This window comes from Pagrus major, chromosome 6 (genome assembly GCF_040436345.1).
Source record: "Pagrus major chromosome 6, Pma_NU_1.0".
NCBI classification, from domain to species: Eukaryota; Metazoa; Chordata; class Actinopteri; order Spariformes; family Sparidae; genus Pagrus; species Pagrus major.
In genome coordinates, this window is record NC_133220.1 from 4,251,492 (window position 1) to 4,271,530 (window position 20,039).

Consider the following 20,039-nt stretch of genomic DNA (forward strand, 5'->3'; position numbering starts at 1 on the left):
TTTCTCATGAACACGACCTCAATCTGTCCCTGAACTAAACCAACTGTTTTTATACTCTGACCTCACAATCTGAACCTTATCAGAAGTATTGAGGAGAGTATTATAACAGCATGTCTGCTCGATGATCTACAGAGCAAACTTACAATTAATATACAAAATATACACATACACAGTCCTCGACTCGGACCAAAAAACTGCCGTCACATGTTGGTGGTTCGATCCCCGGCTCCTCCCGTCCACATGTCCAAGTGTCCTCGAGCAACAGGCTGAAGCCCAAACTGCTCCCGATGGTCAGACCAGCACCTTGCATGGTAGCTCACTGCCATCGGTGAGTGAGTGAGTGAGTGAGTGAGTGAGTGAGTGAGTGAGTGAGTGAGTGAGTGAGTGAGTGAGTGAGTGAATGGATGAATGAGGGCAGCAGTGCTGTATAAATGCCGTCTATTGACCAAATATTATCAGACTGCTTGATGTGCTTAAAGCTCCTGACTGAGCTCCACATGTGCTTTAAAACCAATAATATTTGTGTTGGTATTATTTGGGACTTATGGAAGCCCCCCAAAATATTCCCATGTTAAATCATAATTATGAGATTAAAAAGTAAAGATTATTACATAAAACATCGAAATTATTGGATTAAAAAATGAAATTAGTCAATGAAAAGGTCAAAATTGTGAGAAAAAAGTCAAATATGAGATAAAAATTATCGAAATTATAGATTAAAATCTGAATTATGAGGAAAAAGTCAGAATTATTTGATAAAATCTTGAAATTACGAGGTTTAAAAGTCAATAGTAAACAAATTCATTATAGGAGATTTTAAAAAATGTGACATTCAAAAAATCTAAATTATGAGTTAAAAAGAGAATTTTCAGATAAAAATTCATAAATATGAAAAAAAATTGAAAAAGGTCAAAATTACGCATTAAAAAATGATAATTTTGAGATAAAAGAGTCGGACTGGTAAATAAAAATTCATAAATGATAGATAAAAATAAAGATAAATCCTAATTGTGAGATAAATTTGACTTTTTGTCTCATAGTAATGACTTAATCTCATAATTATGATTTACCATGGGAGTATTTTATTTTCTATGAAGGCTATTTTATTTTTATATTTGTATGCTTCTTTGTATTTGTTAAGGTTCTGATCCAGAGTCTGTCAGGTCCAGTTACACACTGAACTCTACACTCAGTGTCCAGTTTATTAGGTACAGCGAGCTGAAGCTGATGCAGTCTGATACAACAGTCGTGCAGTAAATCCTCCTTCATGAAGGTTTAATGTTCAGTTTGTTGTTCAAAGATTTGACTTCATGATCAGTTTGCAGGCTGCAGTTTGTGCAGCTGTTGAACTGTTGTGTCTTATTCTGGCAGCTGTTTTTATTATTCTTATTTTAGTTTGAGCCGGGTGTCCCTAATAAACTGGACACTGAGTGTTTACTGTTGGTGTCTGATATCTGAATTGTGGCTCTCAGAGTTCATGTATGTTTCTGTTGTTGACTGATGATGCACTTGTAGTGTTTCATGTCACTTCAGGCAGCGCTTCATCATTTCTATACAAACGATTGAATAAAACATGAAAAATGTCAAAGCTGTGTGTTGTGACTGTTTCTGATGTTTCTGTGTTCAAACTGTGATCAAAGAAATAAAAGTGATTTTAATTTATGGGTGTGATTCTGAGATGATCTGTGTTTTACAGCAGCTGTCAGGACACCAAAGAGACAACAGAGCAGATAAATCCTCTTTAAAACAAGGTTTCTAGAGACAGTTTACCTCACTGACAGCTTCATGAATGGAGATTACAGCTGAATGTAAAGAAATCCTCATGTCTGTGTAACGAGGCCTGAGTCTGTGAGGAGACAACATGATCCAGACCTGCTGACGGCTGTTTCTTCTCAGGACTTTGTCAGCAGGATTGAGAACAGGGACTTGATCTTCTGCTGCCGGAGGAAACAGCTGCTGATGAGGTCAAAGCATCTGAGAGAGAAACAGCTCCATGTTTTATTTACTCTCATTTATTTATTCTCACAGCTGGAGCGTTAACTGTTCATGCACCTGCACCAGGTGTGTTGTTTCATCGAGCAGCCACAGGAAGTGAAATCTGTCAGAGACGTTAGCGCCACCTGCTGCTGTTTGACTGAAGTGTTTTGAGCTCCTTCTGTTTGTGTGTCAGGTTGAATGATGACATGAATCTCAGGAGGACAAACACACTCAGTGAGGCTGTTTTACACTTTTATGGAGAACTGATTGTGATGTGTGTTGTCGTGGCATCATTGCTGCTGCAGATGTGTGTGTCTGAGTGTGTGTTTGGTGTTTGTGCCTCACACAGCTCTCTTCTGGAGAAGAAGGGTGATGTTAGCTGAAACACAGAACTGACTGAATAACTCTGGCTGATGAAATACTCTGACAAACAAAGGCTGCTTTCAGAAGACTTCAACAGATACATTTGACAAATAATTCATTGATCCTGTTTGAATTGTGTCATGAATGTCACACATGATGTTTTTCAGTTTAAAAGATAATTTTCCAAGTCAATAAAGTTTCAGTTTGTCATTAAACTAATTAAATATCAGACGTCATTATAAAGACTACACAGCCAACAGTGTCGTTAGTGACGTCGTCTCGTAACTTAAACATGGTAGAGCTGCTCCTGTATATTAGCAGCTCACAGAACTGAACCAGAACCAACTCTCTCTTTCTTACGACCTTTTCTGGGCCCAGTTGGCTCCATGTTGGTGTTGGTGACGTGTGTTGAGTGAGACGATGTAGTTCACTGAGCACTTCAACACAAAACTACATGAGATTTTACTTTATTAATAACAAACTGCGATTTTAATGACTTAAAATAACTATTTAATTGACAAATATCATCTGTGTGGTTCATGACACAGTTCAAGATTAAAGGTGTATTTTACTCTTGCTATTGACCACAGAAGAAGAAGGAGGAGAAGAAGAAGAAGAAGAAGAGTAAAAACGGTACAAACGGCCTCATATAAAACATTTAACTGAAACGTATCTAATATAATAGAATAATAATTACTTTTATGATAATTAATATAACGTCGCTGTCTAATATTCACAGGATAACGTCTTTATTAAGTCGTGTTGTTGTGACACACTCCGGTTTGTAGCCGCCAATACAACCAAAAGAGCAGAAGAAGAAGAATCAGCAGAAGAAGAAGAAGAAGAAGAAGAAGAAGAAGAAGAAAGTAGCCTGAACAACAACAACACGATCATATTCACCTTCACCAGACTAAACACGTCTTCTGAGTGAGTTCATCAATAACAGAGAGAAGTTGAAAACTCCACATCTGCTGCGGACGCTCACACTGGAGGTCAGTGACGGAGCAGTTAGTGACGGAGCAGTTAGCTGCGTCACGTTAACGCTCCCGCCGCCATGTTGGACTGGACACAAATCAAAGTAAACGGGGGAGCTGCGTCTTTCTGGATAAAAAGTACTGTGACGTTTACATTCCTCAAACTACTCCAACGAGCTGGTTTCATACTGAAGGAGGTGAAATGTACGTGGAGTAGAGACAAGTGTTGTTTTACTATAATCTCGGTAGTAGACGAGAGAAGTGAACATGGTGGAAAGTCACTGTCAGAGGGAAAAAGTGGAAACTGGTTTGTTTCTTCATGTCTTCTTCCTACTTGTTTTAAATGTCTTTAAAATGCGAATTTTAATGTCTTTTAATGTAATTTTATGCCCTTGTAAAGCACTTTGCCTTGTGTCTCTCTTGTGAAATCATGAAAGTCACAATTCTTTGTAATTAAAGTAAAATCTCATGTGGTTTTGTGTTGAAGCGCTCAGTGAACTACATCGTCTCATCAACACACGTCACCAACACCAACATGGAGCCAACTGGGCCCAGAAAAGGTCGTAAGAAAGATGAAAATCACAATAAATCTGCTCATATTGACTTATTCCAATATGGAACTTATTCATTCTCAAACATTATTAGTTATGTGATGATTGTTATAAAACTATTAAGTATTGTTTTAGGAAAGTTATGGGTGATTTGCATATTGTGTAAAACAAAAATATACTTTTCTTTAATAAAAATTGCTCCTTTAATTCCATGAACAATTCACATTAGTTCTTAAAAGGTCTTTAACATCCTTTGATTCTGGTGTAGTTTAGTTAAATTTAGCTTTCAGTCCATGTCATTTTTTATAATGCTTTAAATATTGTGATATTGAGTTTAGCAAACCTAAATTTTAAGTGTTCCAGATTATCAAACCAAATTCAGACACATTTTTTATTTTTCTTTGCACAATGCTCACTGATAGATGAGGCAAATCTCCTCTGGGTATGATATCTAAAATATTTCTTCTGGTGTGATCTTAAAACATGTTAAGGGTTTCAGAAAGGTATCATGTGTGTTTAGTGTGTTAGATTGATATCACAAATGTTTCTACAGTCAAAAGTTCAAAAATAATGTCCCAGATTACCAAAATTCACCTGCAGATATTTGTTATTAATGGAGTAAAAGTCAAAAGTTGTCAGAAAAATAAAACGGACACCTGAAAATATACTCAAGTACAGTAACAAAGTACTTGTACTTCGTTACTTCCCTCCTCTCAGTGGCCAACACCCAGACAAAATACGATGGCAGCTGCAGGCCTGGTGATGATGCTTTTATTCTGAAATATTAGTACCGGAAGTGCCGCAGCTTCAGGCTGAGGAGCAGAAACAGGTTGTGATGAACCAGTCAGGGTGTTGAGGAGTGTGTGAAGCTCCGTCATATAGAGACACCATCAGTGTGGTGAAGTCCTCAGAGGACATCACAACTATGGAGCTTCTTCCTCTCGTTGATGCTCTATAATGATGTGGCCTCTTCACTATTGTGTCTGTGTGCGTGCGTGTGTCTGTGTGTGTGTGTTGTCTCCTTCCTCCTTCAGAAGCTGGAATCAGAATTCTGACTTTCTGTCTGAACTCGAGTCGATTATAAAAATAATTGATGATTAATATAATGTTTATAGAAGTAATCGAATAATCGTAGCAGCTCTAGTTACTTCAGTTGGGTTGTGGTGGGTGGAGCAGGGCTTCATGTTTGATGAGATATTACATACAGGGCTGAAGCTACCATCGAGGTCACTGAGGTCGTGTCCTTTTCTGGGTCTTTGAAATCTTAATACATTTATTTATTTGGTAAAACTTTATAAAATCTATCACATCATTAAAATAAACAATTATATATAATTAAAAACGGCAAATACATAGTTAATTAAACTTTATTTAACAGTTATTTCACTGTTAACGAGCAATGAAATGCTTTATAAACGACTTATTGTAATTGATGTTAATAATAAATACTGTATGGTTCATTTATAAACATCATTTGGATGAATTGCAGCTGATGTTTCTAACCTTTACTTAATAAATGTTATATTACTACTACTGTTATATATTGCTAGTATTATAAATATGCAGCATGTAGCCTATTGTGGAAGTCAGTTGTCCATATTTAAAGTTAAATTAAATGAAACAAGCTGACAGTAGACAGTGACATGTAGTAACACTGGTCTGGTCCTTTAAACATTCAATTCAATTCAAAATACTTTATTTGTCCCTGGCGGGCAATTCAAGGCACCTGGAGTAGCTGTACACAGATACAAACCAGTCAGCACGGTAAGTACACAGCAGGTTAAATACACAGCAGGTTAAGTACTCTGACAAGAAACAAGTAAGATAGAATAAGTAGACTAAACTAAAGGATATTTACAGTATTTACATGATGTGCAAGGCAGCATTGAGGTAGGTTGGGTTGTGCACGAGGAGGCAGCAGCAGTTAGTGCAAGTGTGAACAATGCAGCAGAGAGGGAGGGGAACTGGGAAATGCTGTGACCATCAACAAGTCACTTATTGTCTGTTTTGGTGTGTCCAGTGTGTGTGTGTGTGTGTGTGTGTGTGGGGGGGGGGGGGGGGGGGGGGGGGGGGGGTGTATGGGAGTTTAGGAGCTGAACAGCCTCTGAACAAAGGTTGCTCTCCCCCTCTGTGTCCTGCAGGCCGGGCAGCGGAGCCGGCGTCCCGCGGGGAGCCACTCAAACACTGGTACCAGAGCCTGGGAGGGGTCCTGAAGGAGCCTGCGCGCTGTCCTCAGTGTTTGCTGCTCACACACATGGAAACATGCTGACATTTATGTCTGTTACTGCACCAAGTGTGTGTATTTTTCATGTGGCAGCCTTTATGTACTGTGTATTTATACTGTGTACTGTGTATTTAATACTTTGTACTGTGTATTTATACTGTGCACTGTGTATTTATACTGTGTACTGTGTATTTATACTCTGTACTGTGTATTTATACTCTGTACTGTGTCCTGCTCAGAGGCACAGGATCCATTTCAATGCGCAGAATGAGTTCATATATTAATTCATTATTTCCTCTGTATCCACAAATAAGAGACATGGATGGACCCTATGTATCTGTGGCTATGCGGGTCTGGTGATGACGCCTTTATTCTGAAAGGTCTGTACCGGAAGTGTCGCTGCTTCGTCCTGTGAAACCGAAACTGTTTTGTGATGAACCACTAAGGGTGTTGTCCTTTGTGTGAAGTTCCGTTATTTAGAGACACCATCAGTGTGGTGAAGTCCTCAGAGGACATCACAACTATGGAGCTTCTTCCTCTCGTGTGTCTCTGTCTGCTGAGCTGCTCTGGAGAAACGTCTGCTGCTGGAGACGGTAAGAAAACTGATCATCACTCACTGACAGTTTTTAATTCTCACTTTATTTCATCTGAACAGCGGAAACAATGTGGAAACATGCGGGATGTTCATCAGTTGCTTCCTGCTTTAGTGCGTACAAGACACCTGCGCAGCGTGTGACGTCACACACGTACCCTGATAATCAGCACAGATCGATACTATTGATTGGATCGATTACAGAAGAATTATGCTGAGTTTTATCTCGAGAAAGTCTCTAACAATATGACGTCATCACTGCTGTGTGTGTGTGTGTGTGTGTGTGTGTGTGCGTGTGCGTGTGGGTGTGGGTGTCGTCTCCTTCCTGCTGCGACACTAAACGTTTCTCATAAACTCTTCTGATGAACTGAAAACTTCCGGATGTCGTGATATTGTTGGACTCTTTTCTCGGTGGTGAAATTAAACGTGTGTGTGTCTGAAGCCTCCTGAAGAAACTAAAGTAGTTCCTGTAACATTAAGTTTGTTGTTCCGGGGAGCGTTTTGAGTGTGACGCACATGTAACCGTGTAGTTAATAAAGTAACGAGTGTAACCATAGACATATATAAACATATATAGACACATATAGACACATATAGACACATATACACATAGACATATATAGACACATATAGACACATATAGACATATATAGACATATATAGACACATATAGACACATATAGACATATATAGACATATATAGACATATATAGACACATATAGACACATATAGACGCATATAGACATATATAGACACATATAGACACATATAGACATATATAGACATATATAGACATATACACACAGACGCCTCGCTGCGTCGACCCGCTGCTGCGATGCGTCGCCGCCATATTGGAGGAGGCAGCTCTGCCCCGTGAACTGACATGATCCAGATCCTGACATGTAAATGTGACATCTGTTGGAATAAAAAGCACCAACGTCGTTTTTACACAGTGATTTCTGATCATCTAAGTAATAAAATTAACAATCATGGAGACAAATAATTAAAAAAATGAAGTTGCAGTAGGCTACTTTTATAAATATGCACTATATATATAGTTTGTATTATTATTATTGTTATTGTTGTTATTACTATTTTTCTGCATATTCTTGACTTTGAATGGGAGCAGCTGTAACGCAAGCAATTTCCCGTCGGGGATTATATATTATATATGTCTATGAGTATATATATTATATATGTCTATGAGTATATATATTATATATGTCTATGAGTATATATATTATATATGTCTATGAGTATATATATTATATATGTCTATGAGTATATATATTATATGTCTATGAGTATATATATTATATATGTCTATGAGTACATATATATTATATATGTCTATGAGCTTTCACCGTCCGCTCTGTGGTTTAGTAACGGACACTGAACTGTCTTCTGTAGTTCTGTGTCATTCATGTCAAATATTCAGTAAGAAGCCTGCAGATGGCGCCGTTCAGTCATTTTCAAGCCAGTTCATTGACAAATGTGATAAATATGGAGGAGATGAAGTGAGAATGAATTATACAATGACACGGTCTGTAATTGGTTCACAATCAAAGTTTTGATCATTTTCAACTCTAGCATTTTTTCCTAATTGTCCTTGCTCATGGTGAACTGATTTTCAGTCTTATTTCTATTCCTACCTATTTGCTGTGGTTCGACCTGCTCAGTATTAAAATCAGTTACATCGATTCTGGTCCTCTTTCTTTGATTTATTCTCTAAAACATTTTAAAAACCTGTTACACCCTGACCCCTTATGGCCATTGTTGGTGTAACCTAAGAAAACATATCTATGACCTCCTGTCAGCGCAAGGCTTCGGCATTCTCCTCCTTACTAGTGCGGCGGTTGATTTTACTAAACTGGAAGAATGCTGCTCCACCCACCCACACACATCTCATCAAGAGTATCATGTGTAATCTCAAATTAGAAAAGATCAGGTATACAGTTAATGGTGCCCTTCAGAACTTTCATAAGACATGGGATTACTTTAAAGCAATTAGATAGGCTTCAATTAGAGTGATAAACTTCCGGCTGACCCACTATAACTGTACCCTGGCTGAGGACGATTAATTAAATGCACAACTGGACCCCCCCACCCCCCCAATCCTTCCCCTCCTTGTGTCTTAAAGTTATAAAGTGTCATAAAGTGTCTTTATGTTGTCCCTTCCTGTGTGTTTGTATATGTGTCTCATTGTCCCACTTTTTTTGTTTTTGTCTCTTTTCTTGTTTTTTTTTCTTTGATGTATTGGTTTAAATCCTTTGTGTCCTGACAGTTGTTATAAACATGCATTCAAGGAAAATTCAATAAAATAATTTTGAAAGAAAAAAAAAAGATCTAAACCACATCAACACCACAATCAGGCCGGGAGGTGAAGCCTCACAGAGCCGTTAGCTGAAGACTTTCAGGTTTCTCCAATAATAAATCAGAGAAACGTCAGTGAACATAATTCTGTTTAAAAAACATAATTCCTCTGACATGTGAAGCTTTAATCTGATGTCCTTAGAAAGTACAGTGAACATATTTGAATTACAAAGTATAGTGGCCATTTGTCACTGTCCGCGCATGCTGGTGGTTTAAAGGGCTTGTACGCGTGCCAGTGTAGGTGTAGGCGCATTCCGGTGTAAGTGCATAACACAGCAAATGTCCAAGCATTACTTCTCTTTTGTTGCAGATTTATTAGGCTACACACAGCCGGCTCAAGAAATATAATACTCACTGTCACAATAACACCTAATATTCTGACCTGCGGCGTTACACGTCATGACACGGTCAAAAACCGCATGGATTCCCCAGCGTGCGCACCTGCGCTGATTAACCCACCTACTTATATTGAAACAAAAGCAATGGCCTAAACAGATACTGCCACCTACTGGCACAAATGTGTACATCACTCATGAACAAAGAAAATGACCAATCTGGCTCCTACACAAAGTAAAAAACAACCTGTGTGTTGCAGCTGAGGAACAGGATAGTTTGGTGGTTAGTTGTGTCTTTGAATCCAGTCCAATAAATCAAGATCTGACATGAATAAAACTACAACTTCTCCTGGTGTTATAAAGCTGAAGAGTTTCCAGCTGAATACTTTTGTAACATTCAAACACAAGGCTCAATAACAAAAACCTAATAAACTATACTGTAACAGGGCTCTACGCTGACATTTTTCCCAACGAGCACATGTGCTCCTAAAGTAAAATATCTGGGAGCACGAAAAATATGTATTTATCGATACTGAACAATTCACATTTAAATAGGCAGCACAAACAAAATTTTGATTTACAGTGTTTGATTTCATTTTTTTTTTTTTCATTTCAGGCAGTAAAACAATGGTTTTGGTAACTAAACAGGTCCATCACTCAACAAAATATAGAGAAATGTCCCACAAGCAACGTCACATGACCAAACAACTGTAACGTAGTAACTGGTCGTCTCTTTGGAAACTTATATGAGGAAAAGCCTCTGTCCTCCTGTCTGTCCGACGACTCTTCGTCACATTTCTGCCCGAAAAACAGCGTCTGTCCCCGTCAAAAAACTTTAACTCACGGTGAAAAAAATCACCACGACGGTCAGTCCTCCACCAAGACTTAGTGAACTTTCCCCCAGAAAACAGCCTCCCTCCCCGCGAGTGAAAGAGTCAGACAGCGTCCTGTTGACTGATGGCGATTATGTAATTTAGAGAAAAACGTAACTTTGTCACTTTCCAGGATGTTTGGTGGGTCAGGATCTCAACCACAACACATTATAACAGCATCCGTATGATTATAAACAGTCAGCAGGTACATGTTTAGATTAACAGGAGGACACTGGGGAACACCTTGAAAAAAACACATACGTCATCACCATGACGTGTACCGCCACGCCTCTTCTGGACCCGCAGCGCCGGCTTGCTGTGTGAATTATACTCTGGTTCGTCTTTAAGCCGGAGCTGCTCGGCTCTGTGTGAACAACCAACGGCGGAGAATTGGCGAACCGCTGCTGCGGCGATAATGCGGCAACTCTGTGTGAAAAGGGCTGGTGACTTGTGGTTGTGATGGTAACTTGTGACCTTTGCTCGCACACTGTGCGCCGAAATCATTTTACCGGGTCGCACATACATTTTTTAGGGGCAAATGCGAGTGAAGTGTTCGCTTAAATATACTTAAAATATGTCAGTACAAGCACAACACAACCAAAACTATGATGTTAGAGGAAACAGGTGTGTGAGTTATTGTTGTGGTGTGTAAAGTTGTTATCTGACTTTGTTTCCTGATGACTCTGCATGTTAACATACTGAGTAACACATGTTTTTATCTTCCAGGTGTCAGAGTGGTCGTGGAAGAAGATGATGATGCTGTTTTATCCTGTTCCCTCAGCCCCAAGGAGGACATCACAAGAAAGACCTTTGAATGGAAGAAAGATGAAAGTCGGCAGCAGGTGTTTTTTTATAATTCAGGCATCTTCACAAGTCAAGATGAGCAGTTCACAGGTCGAGTCTCACATTTTCCAGATCAACTGAAGAACGGCAACGCCTCCATAAAGATCACAAAAACAAAGAAGGCCGACAGGGGGACCTACAGCTGCGATTTTCCAAATCTTCAGCCGAGACAAGCATTCATCATTGAGCTTGTTGTTGTTGGTGAGTGCTTTCATTAAACAGTTAAAGATGTCCGCTCATTTACTGCTGCGACTGGTTCAAGAGTCCCAGATGGACTTTTGTTGTGGTCAGAATACACATCTGGCAGGGCCTCGAGCCCACAGAGCTGCAGCCACATCTGGAGAGATGACCTCTGTATCAAACATGCCTGATATCAGAGACACGCTGCAGATTATGTCTCTGTACAATGAAATTTCAGCCGTCTATAGTAGATGAAATATGACTTTTACACAGTATTACCTATCTGTTTCAAAACAATCTAACGTGTGTTTGTTTTGCCTTTCAGATCGAGACTTAAAAGTCAGAAACATCCCAGGTGAGTCCTGATTCTGATGACGTCACTCTCCACCTCTGCAGGTGTTTCTGTAAATGTCTTCTCAGGCCTGTCAGTCTAAACACTAACATCTGTGGGCCTGAACCTCTCTGTGTTGAACTGACTGGGATCACTCGTCACTTAAAGGTGGACACGTTTATTATATTATAGTTATACAACAACATCTTTTAATCCAAGAAGCCTGTGTGTTATTAAATCTAATACTTTTATTCAGATTGTCTAATTACATGAAGAAGTTATTGTGCAATAAACTACAGTCAAATAATTAATTACTGCATTTCCCAAAAAGCCTCCATATAAAGTCTTTTTACTGACGTGACAGAATAATGTAATCTACTTTATTAATGTAGTTCAGTCCCAGGTTCATTCTGGGTTCATGAATTTTAACTTTATGTTTAATGTTTATGTAACAATGTTTATATTTATGTATTGCATCACAGATATTTTAGTATCACAGGAAAGATGCAGGCTCATCTTGTGACAATTCAGAATGAATCAGAATCAATATGACTGTACGTTATTGAGCTAAACAGCTTTTTATGTCACTGGTGTGGAAACTCACATTTATCCCAATAATGGTAATTCACCATCATCAACTTATCAACTAGTGTTTTTATAGCAAACCACAATCAAAGTCTTCATCCTCCCGTCCCTTCACTGGACCAACCTTTAGGGAAGGAAAAGATCATTTAATTTAAAAACATTGAAGCGATGCACCAATCATACGTACGTAGAGTCAAATGTAAGTGCAGCTGGATTCTGTTAGAAACAGTTGTTTCTGTTGGAAAAGTTCACGTCACAGAGTCAAACAAGCTTTGGAGCTTCAGTATCATCTGCTCATCTCTTGGTGCTTCTGAACTGTGTTGTTTGTGTAGATGATGAGAAGAGTTTCTCATATTCAGTCTGCCCTCGTTGACATTAAACACTCATGTTTAAATAAATATAATTGTAAAAATAAATAAAACAACCCAGTTAAATCTTTCACAACCTTCTCGGCAGAATTTCAACTAACTTTATGGTTAATTTTTCTTTCAGGCAGCATAATTAAAGTAGTTCTCACTAACATGTGACACATCAGGTGTGTTTACCTTTGAACACTATGTTTTATATTTTATTACAATCTTTATAGTTCAGTTTAACAAGTTGACTGTATTTGTGTGTCTGCCTCAAACTGGAAACAGTTTAAAATGTTTGAAATATCGTCCCATAAAATGATGCTGGAGGCTTTTATTGTGTTTTTCTCTTCACACTGTAAACTGGATACAAGCAGAGTGTGGATGAACAAAATCCCAATGTTACATTAATAATGCTGAAACTGTCTCTTTATAATCTATTGTTTATAATGTGTTCACAGGTGCAGCTCCAAGGCCAAATATCGATATACTTAAAATGACAAAGGACGGGATCCTGCTGCAGTGTAAAGCTCACGGTGATCCACCTCTTACAGTAGAGTGGAAGGACAGAGCTGGTAAAACTCTTCCTGCTGATGAGCGACAGGAATCAGAAAGTGAAGGTTGTTCAAACATCACTGTCAACATTACTGTGACCAAGACCGACATCTACCGCTGTGTAGCTACGCAGAAGGAAATCAACCATCAGATATCTGCTGTGATCCCTGTGTATATCCATGGTGAGATTCTTCCTAGTTGTGATTTAATACGTAAATAATTTTTTAATTTTTACATCACACACACACACACACACACGTGTTGATGGTTGGTTCACTGGGTGTTTGTGTTGAATAAACAAGTTTTCAGGATAAAATAGAGACAGAAAATAACTTTGTGTTCAGTCTGAATTCACCTTTTAGAAGCATGAACATCATTAATTATTGTCTTTGATGTACAGCGTTTATTAATTATTAACACTATATGTGCTGTATGTGATGCAGTTAGATTCCCAGTGTTACACTCACTCTCTTTACACTAAATATGTTTCAGAGGAAACATCTGAGGACAGTTATGAAGCTCATTGAGAAGTTTTGTGCATCATGAATCTCATAATATCAAACTGCAACACACACAAATCTTTATTTTACCATAAAGAACAAATTCTGAAAGGTCAGCACTTATCCAAGTCCTTTTTTATACTCAGCCTAGTTATATGTATGTATGACTGTACAGGATGTAGTCTCACACACAGTTGAGCTTGTTGTTCACCACATAATACATGTGTTTGTATCGACACAATTGAACTCTGATAACACAAGAGGTGCACATGTTCATTATTTTATAACACGTTTTTATGTTAGTTCAGTGTAACAGAAAATATTGTTTAGTCATCAGACACCAAATTTCATGTGACGTCATTTCAAGATCATTTTTTCAGCGTAAACATTGGAGGGTTGTCCAGACGATCACATGTGCTGCTGGCATGATTGTGTTTGCAGGTGTAAATGTTACCAAACTTTTGGAAGATTTTAAAAATGTTTGATGTGTCATGTTTTATCTAACGAGGTGTAATTAAGGCTTCTGTTTCTCTGTTCTTCATGTTTCTGTCCTTCTTAATCACACTGTAATCCTCATGTACAAGCAGAGAAGTGATGAACAGGAAACATCACCACGTTTCATTTATAATCCTGTAATTGTTCTTTATAACTGATGTCTCACTACATGTCTTGTTATCTTCACAGATCCACCTCCAGAACCAGGTGAGATTCTGTTCTAGTCGTGTTGTTTCACAAACAGCTGGAGGAGTGAGTGCAGTCAGTAGTGTAGCAGTGGATGAGTGAAGATGTGCTGTGTGGATGTTGATTTTAAAAATGTTTGATGTGTCATGTTTTATCTAACGAGGTGTAATTAAGGCTTCTGTTTCTCTGTTCTTCATGTTTCTCTCCTTCTTACAAAGAAAGAATGAACAAAGAAAATGACCAATCTGGCTCCTACACAAAGTTAAAAACAACCTGTGTGTTGCAGCTGAGGAACAGGATAGTTTGGTGGTTAGTTGTGTCTTTGAATCCAGTCCAATAAATCAAGATCTGACATGAATAAAACTACAACTTCTCCTGGTGTTATAAAGCTGAAGAGTTTCCAGCTCAATACATTTTGTAACATTCAAACACAAAGCTCAATAACAAACCTAATAAACTATACTGTAACAGGGCTCTACGCTGACATTTTTCCCAACGAGCACATGTGCTCCTAAAGTAAAATATCTGGGAGCACAAAAAATATGTATTTATCGATGCTTAACAGTTCACATTTAAATAGGCAGCACAAGCAAAATTTTGATTTACAGTGTTTGATTTCATTTTTTTTTTTTTCATTTCAGGCAGCAAAACAATGGTTTTGGTAACTAAACAGGTCCATCACTCAACAAAATATAGAGAAATGTCCCACAAGCAACGTCACATGACCAAACAACTGTAACGTAGAAACTGGTCGTCTCTTTGGAAACTTATATGAGGAAAAGCCTCTGTCCTCCTGTCTGTCCGACGACTCTTCGTCACATTTCTGCCCGAAAAACAGCGTCTGTCCCCGTCAAAAAACTTTAACTCACGGTGAAAAAAATCACCACAACGGTCAGTCCTCCACCGAGACTTAGTGAACTTTCCCCCAGAAAACAGCCTCCCTCCCCGCGAGTGAAGAGTCAGACAGCGTCCTGTTGACTGATGCCGATTATGTAATTTAGAGAAAAACGTAACTTTGTCACTTTCCAGGATGTTTGGTGGGTCAGGATCTCAACCACAACACATTATAACAGCATCCATATGATTATAAACAGTCAGCAGGTACATGTTTAGATTAACAGGAGGACACCGGGGAACACCTTGAAAAAAACACATACGTCATCACCATGACGTGTACCGCCACGCCTCTTCTGGACCCGCAGCGCCGGCTTGCTGTGTGAATTACTCTGGTTCGTCTTTAAGCCGGAGCTGCTCGGCTCTGTGTGAACAACCAGCGGCGGAGAATTGGCGAACGGCTGCTGCGGCAATAATGCGGCAACTCTGTGTGAAAAGGGCTGGTGACTTGTGGTTGTGATGGTAACTTGTGGTTGTGATGGTAACTTGTGGTTGTGATGGTGACTTGTGGTTGTGATGATAACTTGTGGCTGTGATGGTAACTTGTGGTTGTGATGATAACTTGTGGCTGTGATGGTAACTTGTGGTTGTGATGGTAACTTGTGACCTTCATTTTACCGGTTCGCACATACATTTTTTTAGGGGCAAATGCGAGTGAAGTGTAGCTTAAATATACTTAAAATATGTCAGTACAAGCACAACACAACCAAAACTATGATGTTAGAGGAAACAGGTGTTGAGTTATTGTTGTGGTGTGTAAAGTTGTTATCTGACTTTGTTTCCTGATGACTCTGCATGTTAACATACTGAGTAACACATGTTTAGATTAACAGGAGGACACCGGGGAACACCTTGAAAAAAACACATACGTCATCACCATGACGTGTACCGCCACGCCTCTTCTGGACCCGCAGCGCCGGCTTGCTGTGTGAATTACTCTGGTTCGTCTTTAAGCCGGAGCTGCTCGGCTCTGTGTGAACAACCAGCGGCGGAGAATTGGCGAACGGCTGCTGCGGCAATAATGCGGCAACTCTGTGTGAAAAGGGCTGGTGACTTGTGGTTGTGATGGTAACTTGTGGTTGTGATAGTAACTTGTGGTTGTGATGGTAACTTGTGGTTGTGATGGTAACTTGTGGCTGTGATGGTGACTTGTGGTTGTGATGGTAACTTGTGGTTGTGATAGTAACTTGTGGTTGTGATGGTAACTTGTGGTTGTGATGGTGACTTGTGGTTGTGATGATAACTTGTGGCTGTGATGGTAACTTGTGGTTGTGATGATAACTTGTGGCTGTGATGGTAACTTGTGGTTGTGATGGTAACTTGTGGTTGTGATGGTAACTTGTGACCTTCATTTTACCGGTTCGCACATACATTTTTTTAGGGGCAAATGCGAGTGAAGTGTAGCTTAAATATACTTAAAATATGTCAGTACAAGCACAACACAACCAAAACTATGATGTTAGAGGAAACAGGTGTTGAGTTATTGTTGTGGTGTGTAAAGTTGTTATCTGACTTTGTTTCCTGATGACTCTGCATGTTAACATACTGAGTAACACATGTTTTTATCTTCCAGGTGTCAGAGTGGTCGTGAAAGAAGACGATGATGCTGTTTTACCCTGTTCCCCCAGCACCAAGGAGGACATCACAGGAAAGGCCTTTGACTGGAAGAAAGATGAAAGACGGCAGGAGGTGTTCATGTATAATTCAGGCATTCATTCTATTAACAGCAACACAGGTCAAGATCAGCAGTTCACAGGTCGAGTCTCACATTTTCAAGATCAACTGAAGAACGGCAACGCCTCCATAAAGATCCATAATACAAAGATGGCCGACAGTGGGACCTACAGCTGCATTTTTCCAAATCTTCAGCCGAGACAAACATTCAACATTGAGCTTGTTGTTGGTGAGTGCTTTCATTAAACAGTTAAAGATGTCCGCTCATTTACTGCTGCGACTGGTTCAAGAGTCCCAGATGGACTTTTGTTGTGGTCAGAATACACATCTGGCAGGGCCTCGAGCCCACAGAGCTGCAGCCACATCTGGAGAGATGACCTCTGTATCAAACATGCCTGATATCAGAGACACGCTGCAGATTATGTCTCTCTGTGCAATGAAATTTCAGCCGTCTATAGTAGATGAAACATGACTTTTACACAGTATTACCTGTCTGTTTCAAAACAATCTAACATGTGTTTGTTTTTCCTTTCAGATCGAGTCTTAAGAGACAGAACAGGTGAAAACATCCCAGGTGAGTCGTGATTCTGATGACGTCACTCTCCACCTCTGCAGGTGTTTCTGTAAATGTCTTCTCAGGCCTGTCAGTCTAAACACTAACATCTGTGGGCCTGAACCTCTCTGTGTTGAACTGACTGGGATCACTCGTCACTTAAAGGTGGACACGTTTATTATATTATAGTTATACAACAACATCTTTTAATCCAAGAAGCCTGCGTGTTATTAAATCTAATACTTTCATTCAGATTGTCTAATTACATGAAGAAGTTATTGTGCAATAAACTACAGTCAAATAATTAATTACTGCATTTCCCAAAAAGTCTCCATATAAAGTTTTTTTACTGACGTGACAGAATAATGTAATCTACTTTATTAATGCAGTTTAGTCCCAGGTTCATTCTGGGTTCATGAATTTTAACTTCATGTTTAATATTTATGTCACAGTCCTTCTGAGTCCCAACATCACAATATTCCTTTTATTCTTCTTTTATCTCAGTAATGATCAAATAGTTTCGCTGTAGCTGAAAGAAGCTCTTTCTGAAGCAGCAGTGACATTTGAAGCCTCTGACATCATCAATATACTCGTCATCATCAAACTTCACCTGATATTCTTCACCTGACACAAGCTCTGACACAGCGGCAGCCATCATATGGTCTTTTTGAGGTTCCTAACTCAGGACAACAACTCCTGCACACTGTTGACCTCAATCAGGAATTAATTTAATAATGTTTTGGTACAAAGACCTTCATCAGGTTCCATCAGGGAAATGCTGAATGCTTCAATGTTGCCTTTTGTTTCCTCCTTTAGTGTGAAAATACACTGAACTAGGTTTGTCAGTATTATCCAGAAAAAAATGACAATTCATAATTTTATTTTTCTTACCATTAAAATATGCTTAAAACTTTTAAATTGGCTCTAAAAACAGACTGGAATAACTTTTCCTTATATTTTTGTTCAGAAAAAATATTTTTATTGCATCCCAGATATTTTAGTATCACAGGAAAGATGCAGGCTCATCTTGTGGCATTCAGAATGAATCAGGAAATCAATATGACTGTACGTTATTGGGCTAGACATCTTCAAATAAATACATTTTATTCATATAACCCAAAATCACAGTCACATTGCCTCAGTGGGCTTTACAATCTGTACAGTGAAGGACATCCTCTGTCCTCAGACCCTCGATTCAAGTGAGGAAAAACTTCACATATTGAGAAAAAAAAAACCTTTAAACAACATGTTAGAAACCTCAGGAGGAGCCACAGAGGAGGATCCTCTCTCAGGACGGACAGACATGTTATAGATGTTGCATGTACAGAACAGAACAACAAAATCACAGTTTACAAGTTGCACTGACAGAATATCCGATACAAATAATATACAGATAATATTTGTAAAGTGTGTGGATCCAGGAGACGACTGAGCAGCACGAGCCACATGACCTCCTCTCCACCGTGGTGACCTGGAAGAGGACACACAAGATAATTAGCAGTAAAACAGAGAAGATCAGAGTGAAGAGGCATCCAATTTCACAGAAATACAGATATAAGGAGAAGAGAGCAATGATCCAGCAGAGCCCAGGGTTTGACGATCCAGATCCATCAATATGTGAGGCAGCAGGAGCCAGGAGAGGTAGATGGTCCCAGGGGCCCAAGGTCCATCAGAAGGGAGCCTGAGTGAAAAGAGAGGAGGAGGAAGAGGAGGAGGAGGAGGAAGCTACAGAGAGTGAGAGAGTGACACAGCTTGCAGCTTGTGGGAACAGAAAACGAAAACAAAAGTTAGAGAAATGCGATGTTAATCGAGATAAACAGATTGTTTCTCATCGGCAGGACAGTGTGAATTCTAATACTAAAGGTGACTCATGGAGACTGAGACCGACCCATTGAAGAAGCGAGCAATGGAAGTCAATGACTAATTAAAGGTTAAGTCAAAGAAGTGAGTTTGAGTTTAGATTTAAAGGCGTCAATAGAGCCAGATTGTCTGATGTCAGCTGGGAGGTTATTCTAGAGGAAGGGGGCACGATAGGAAAAAGCCCTGCAGCCAGCTGACTTCTTAACCCTGTGAACCACCAGGAGCCCTGAGCACCTGTTCAGACTCTAACTGCAGCACTCTGAACCATCCGAAGCTTTCAGTGCTCTCACACTGCAGACCCTAAAATAAGGCATTGTAATTATCCAGCCTAGACGAAACAAAGGCATGAATCAGGATCTCTGCATCAGCTGTGGACAATTTTACTCCTAAAATTTAAAAAAAAAAAAATGTATATTCACATTTATCCCAATAATGGTAATTCACCATCATCAACTTATCAACTAGTGTTTTTATAGCAAAAGACAATCAAAGTCTTCATCCTCCCGTCCCTTCACTGGACCAACCTTTAGGGAAGGAAAAGATCATTTAATTTAAAAACATTGAAGCGATGCACCAATCATACGTACGTAGAGTCAAATGTAAGTGCAGCTGGATTCTGTTAGAAACAGTTGTTTCTGTTGGAAAAGTTCACGTCACAGAGTCAAACAAGCTTTGGAGCTTCAGTATCATCTGCTCATCTCTTGGTGCTTCTGAACTGTGTTGTTTGTGTAGATGCTGAGAAGAGTTTCTAATATTCAGTCTGCCCTCGTT

At 39.2% G+C, this 20,039-nt stretch overlaps 1 protein-coding gene across 1 annotated transcript in view; it reads left to right on the forward strand.

Moving 5' to 3' along the window:
• The first annotated feature begins 6,572 nt into the window (after nucleotides 1–6,572).
• The window catches only part of LOC140998319 (hemicentin-1-like), a 46,386-nt gene continuing 32,919 nt past the window's right edge, over nucleotides 6,573–20,039 (forward strand). The window contains exons 1-6 of the mRNA XM_073468578.1: nucleotides 6,573–6,682; nucleotides 10,989–11,306; nucleotides 13,013–13,288; nucleotides 14,291–14,308; nucleotides 16,755–17,084; nucleotides 17,391–17,429. Coding sequence (XP_073324679.1) covers nucleotides 6,613–6,682; nucleotides 10,989–11,306; nucleotides 13,013–13,288; nucleotides 14,291–14,308; nucleotides 16,755–17,084; nucleotides 17,391–17,429 — 1,051 coding nt within the window. The 5' untranslated portion in view covers nucleotides 6,573–6,612. The remainder of the gene's footprint in view (nucleotides 6,683–10,988; nucleotides 11,307–13,012; nucleotides 13,289–14,290; nucleotides 14,309–16,754; nucleotides 17,085–17,390; nucleotides 17,430–20,039) is intronic.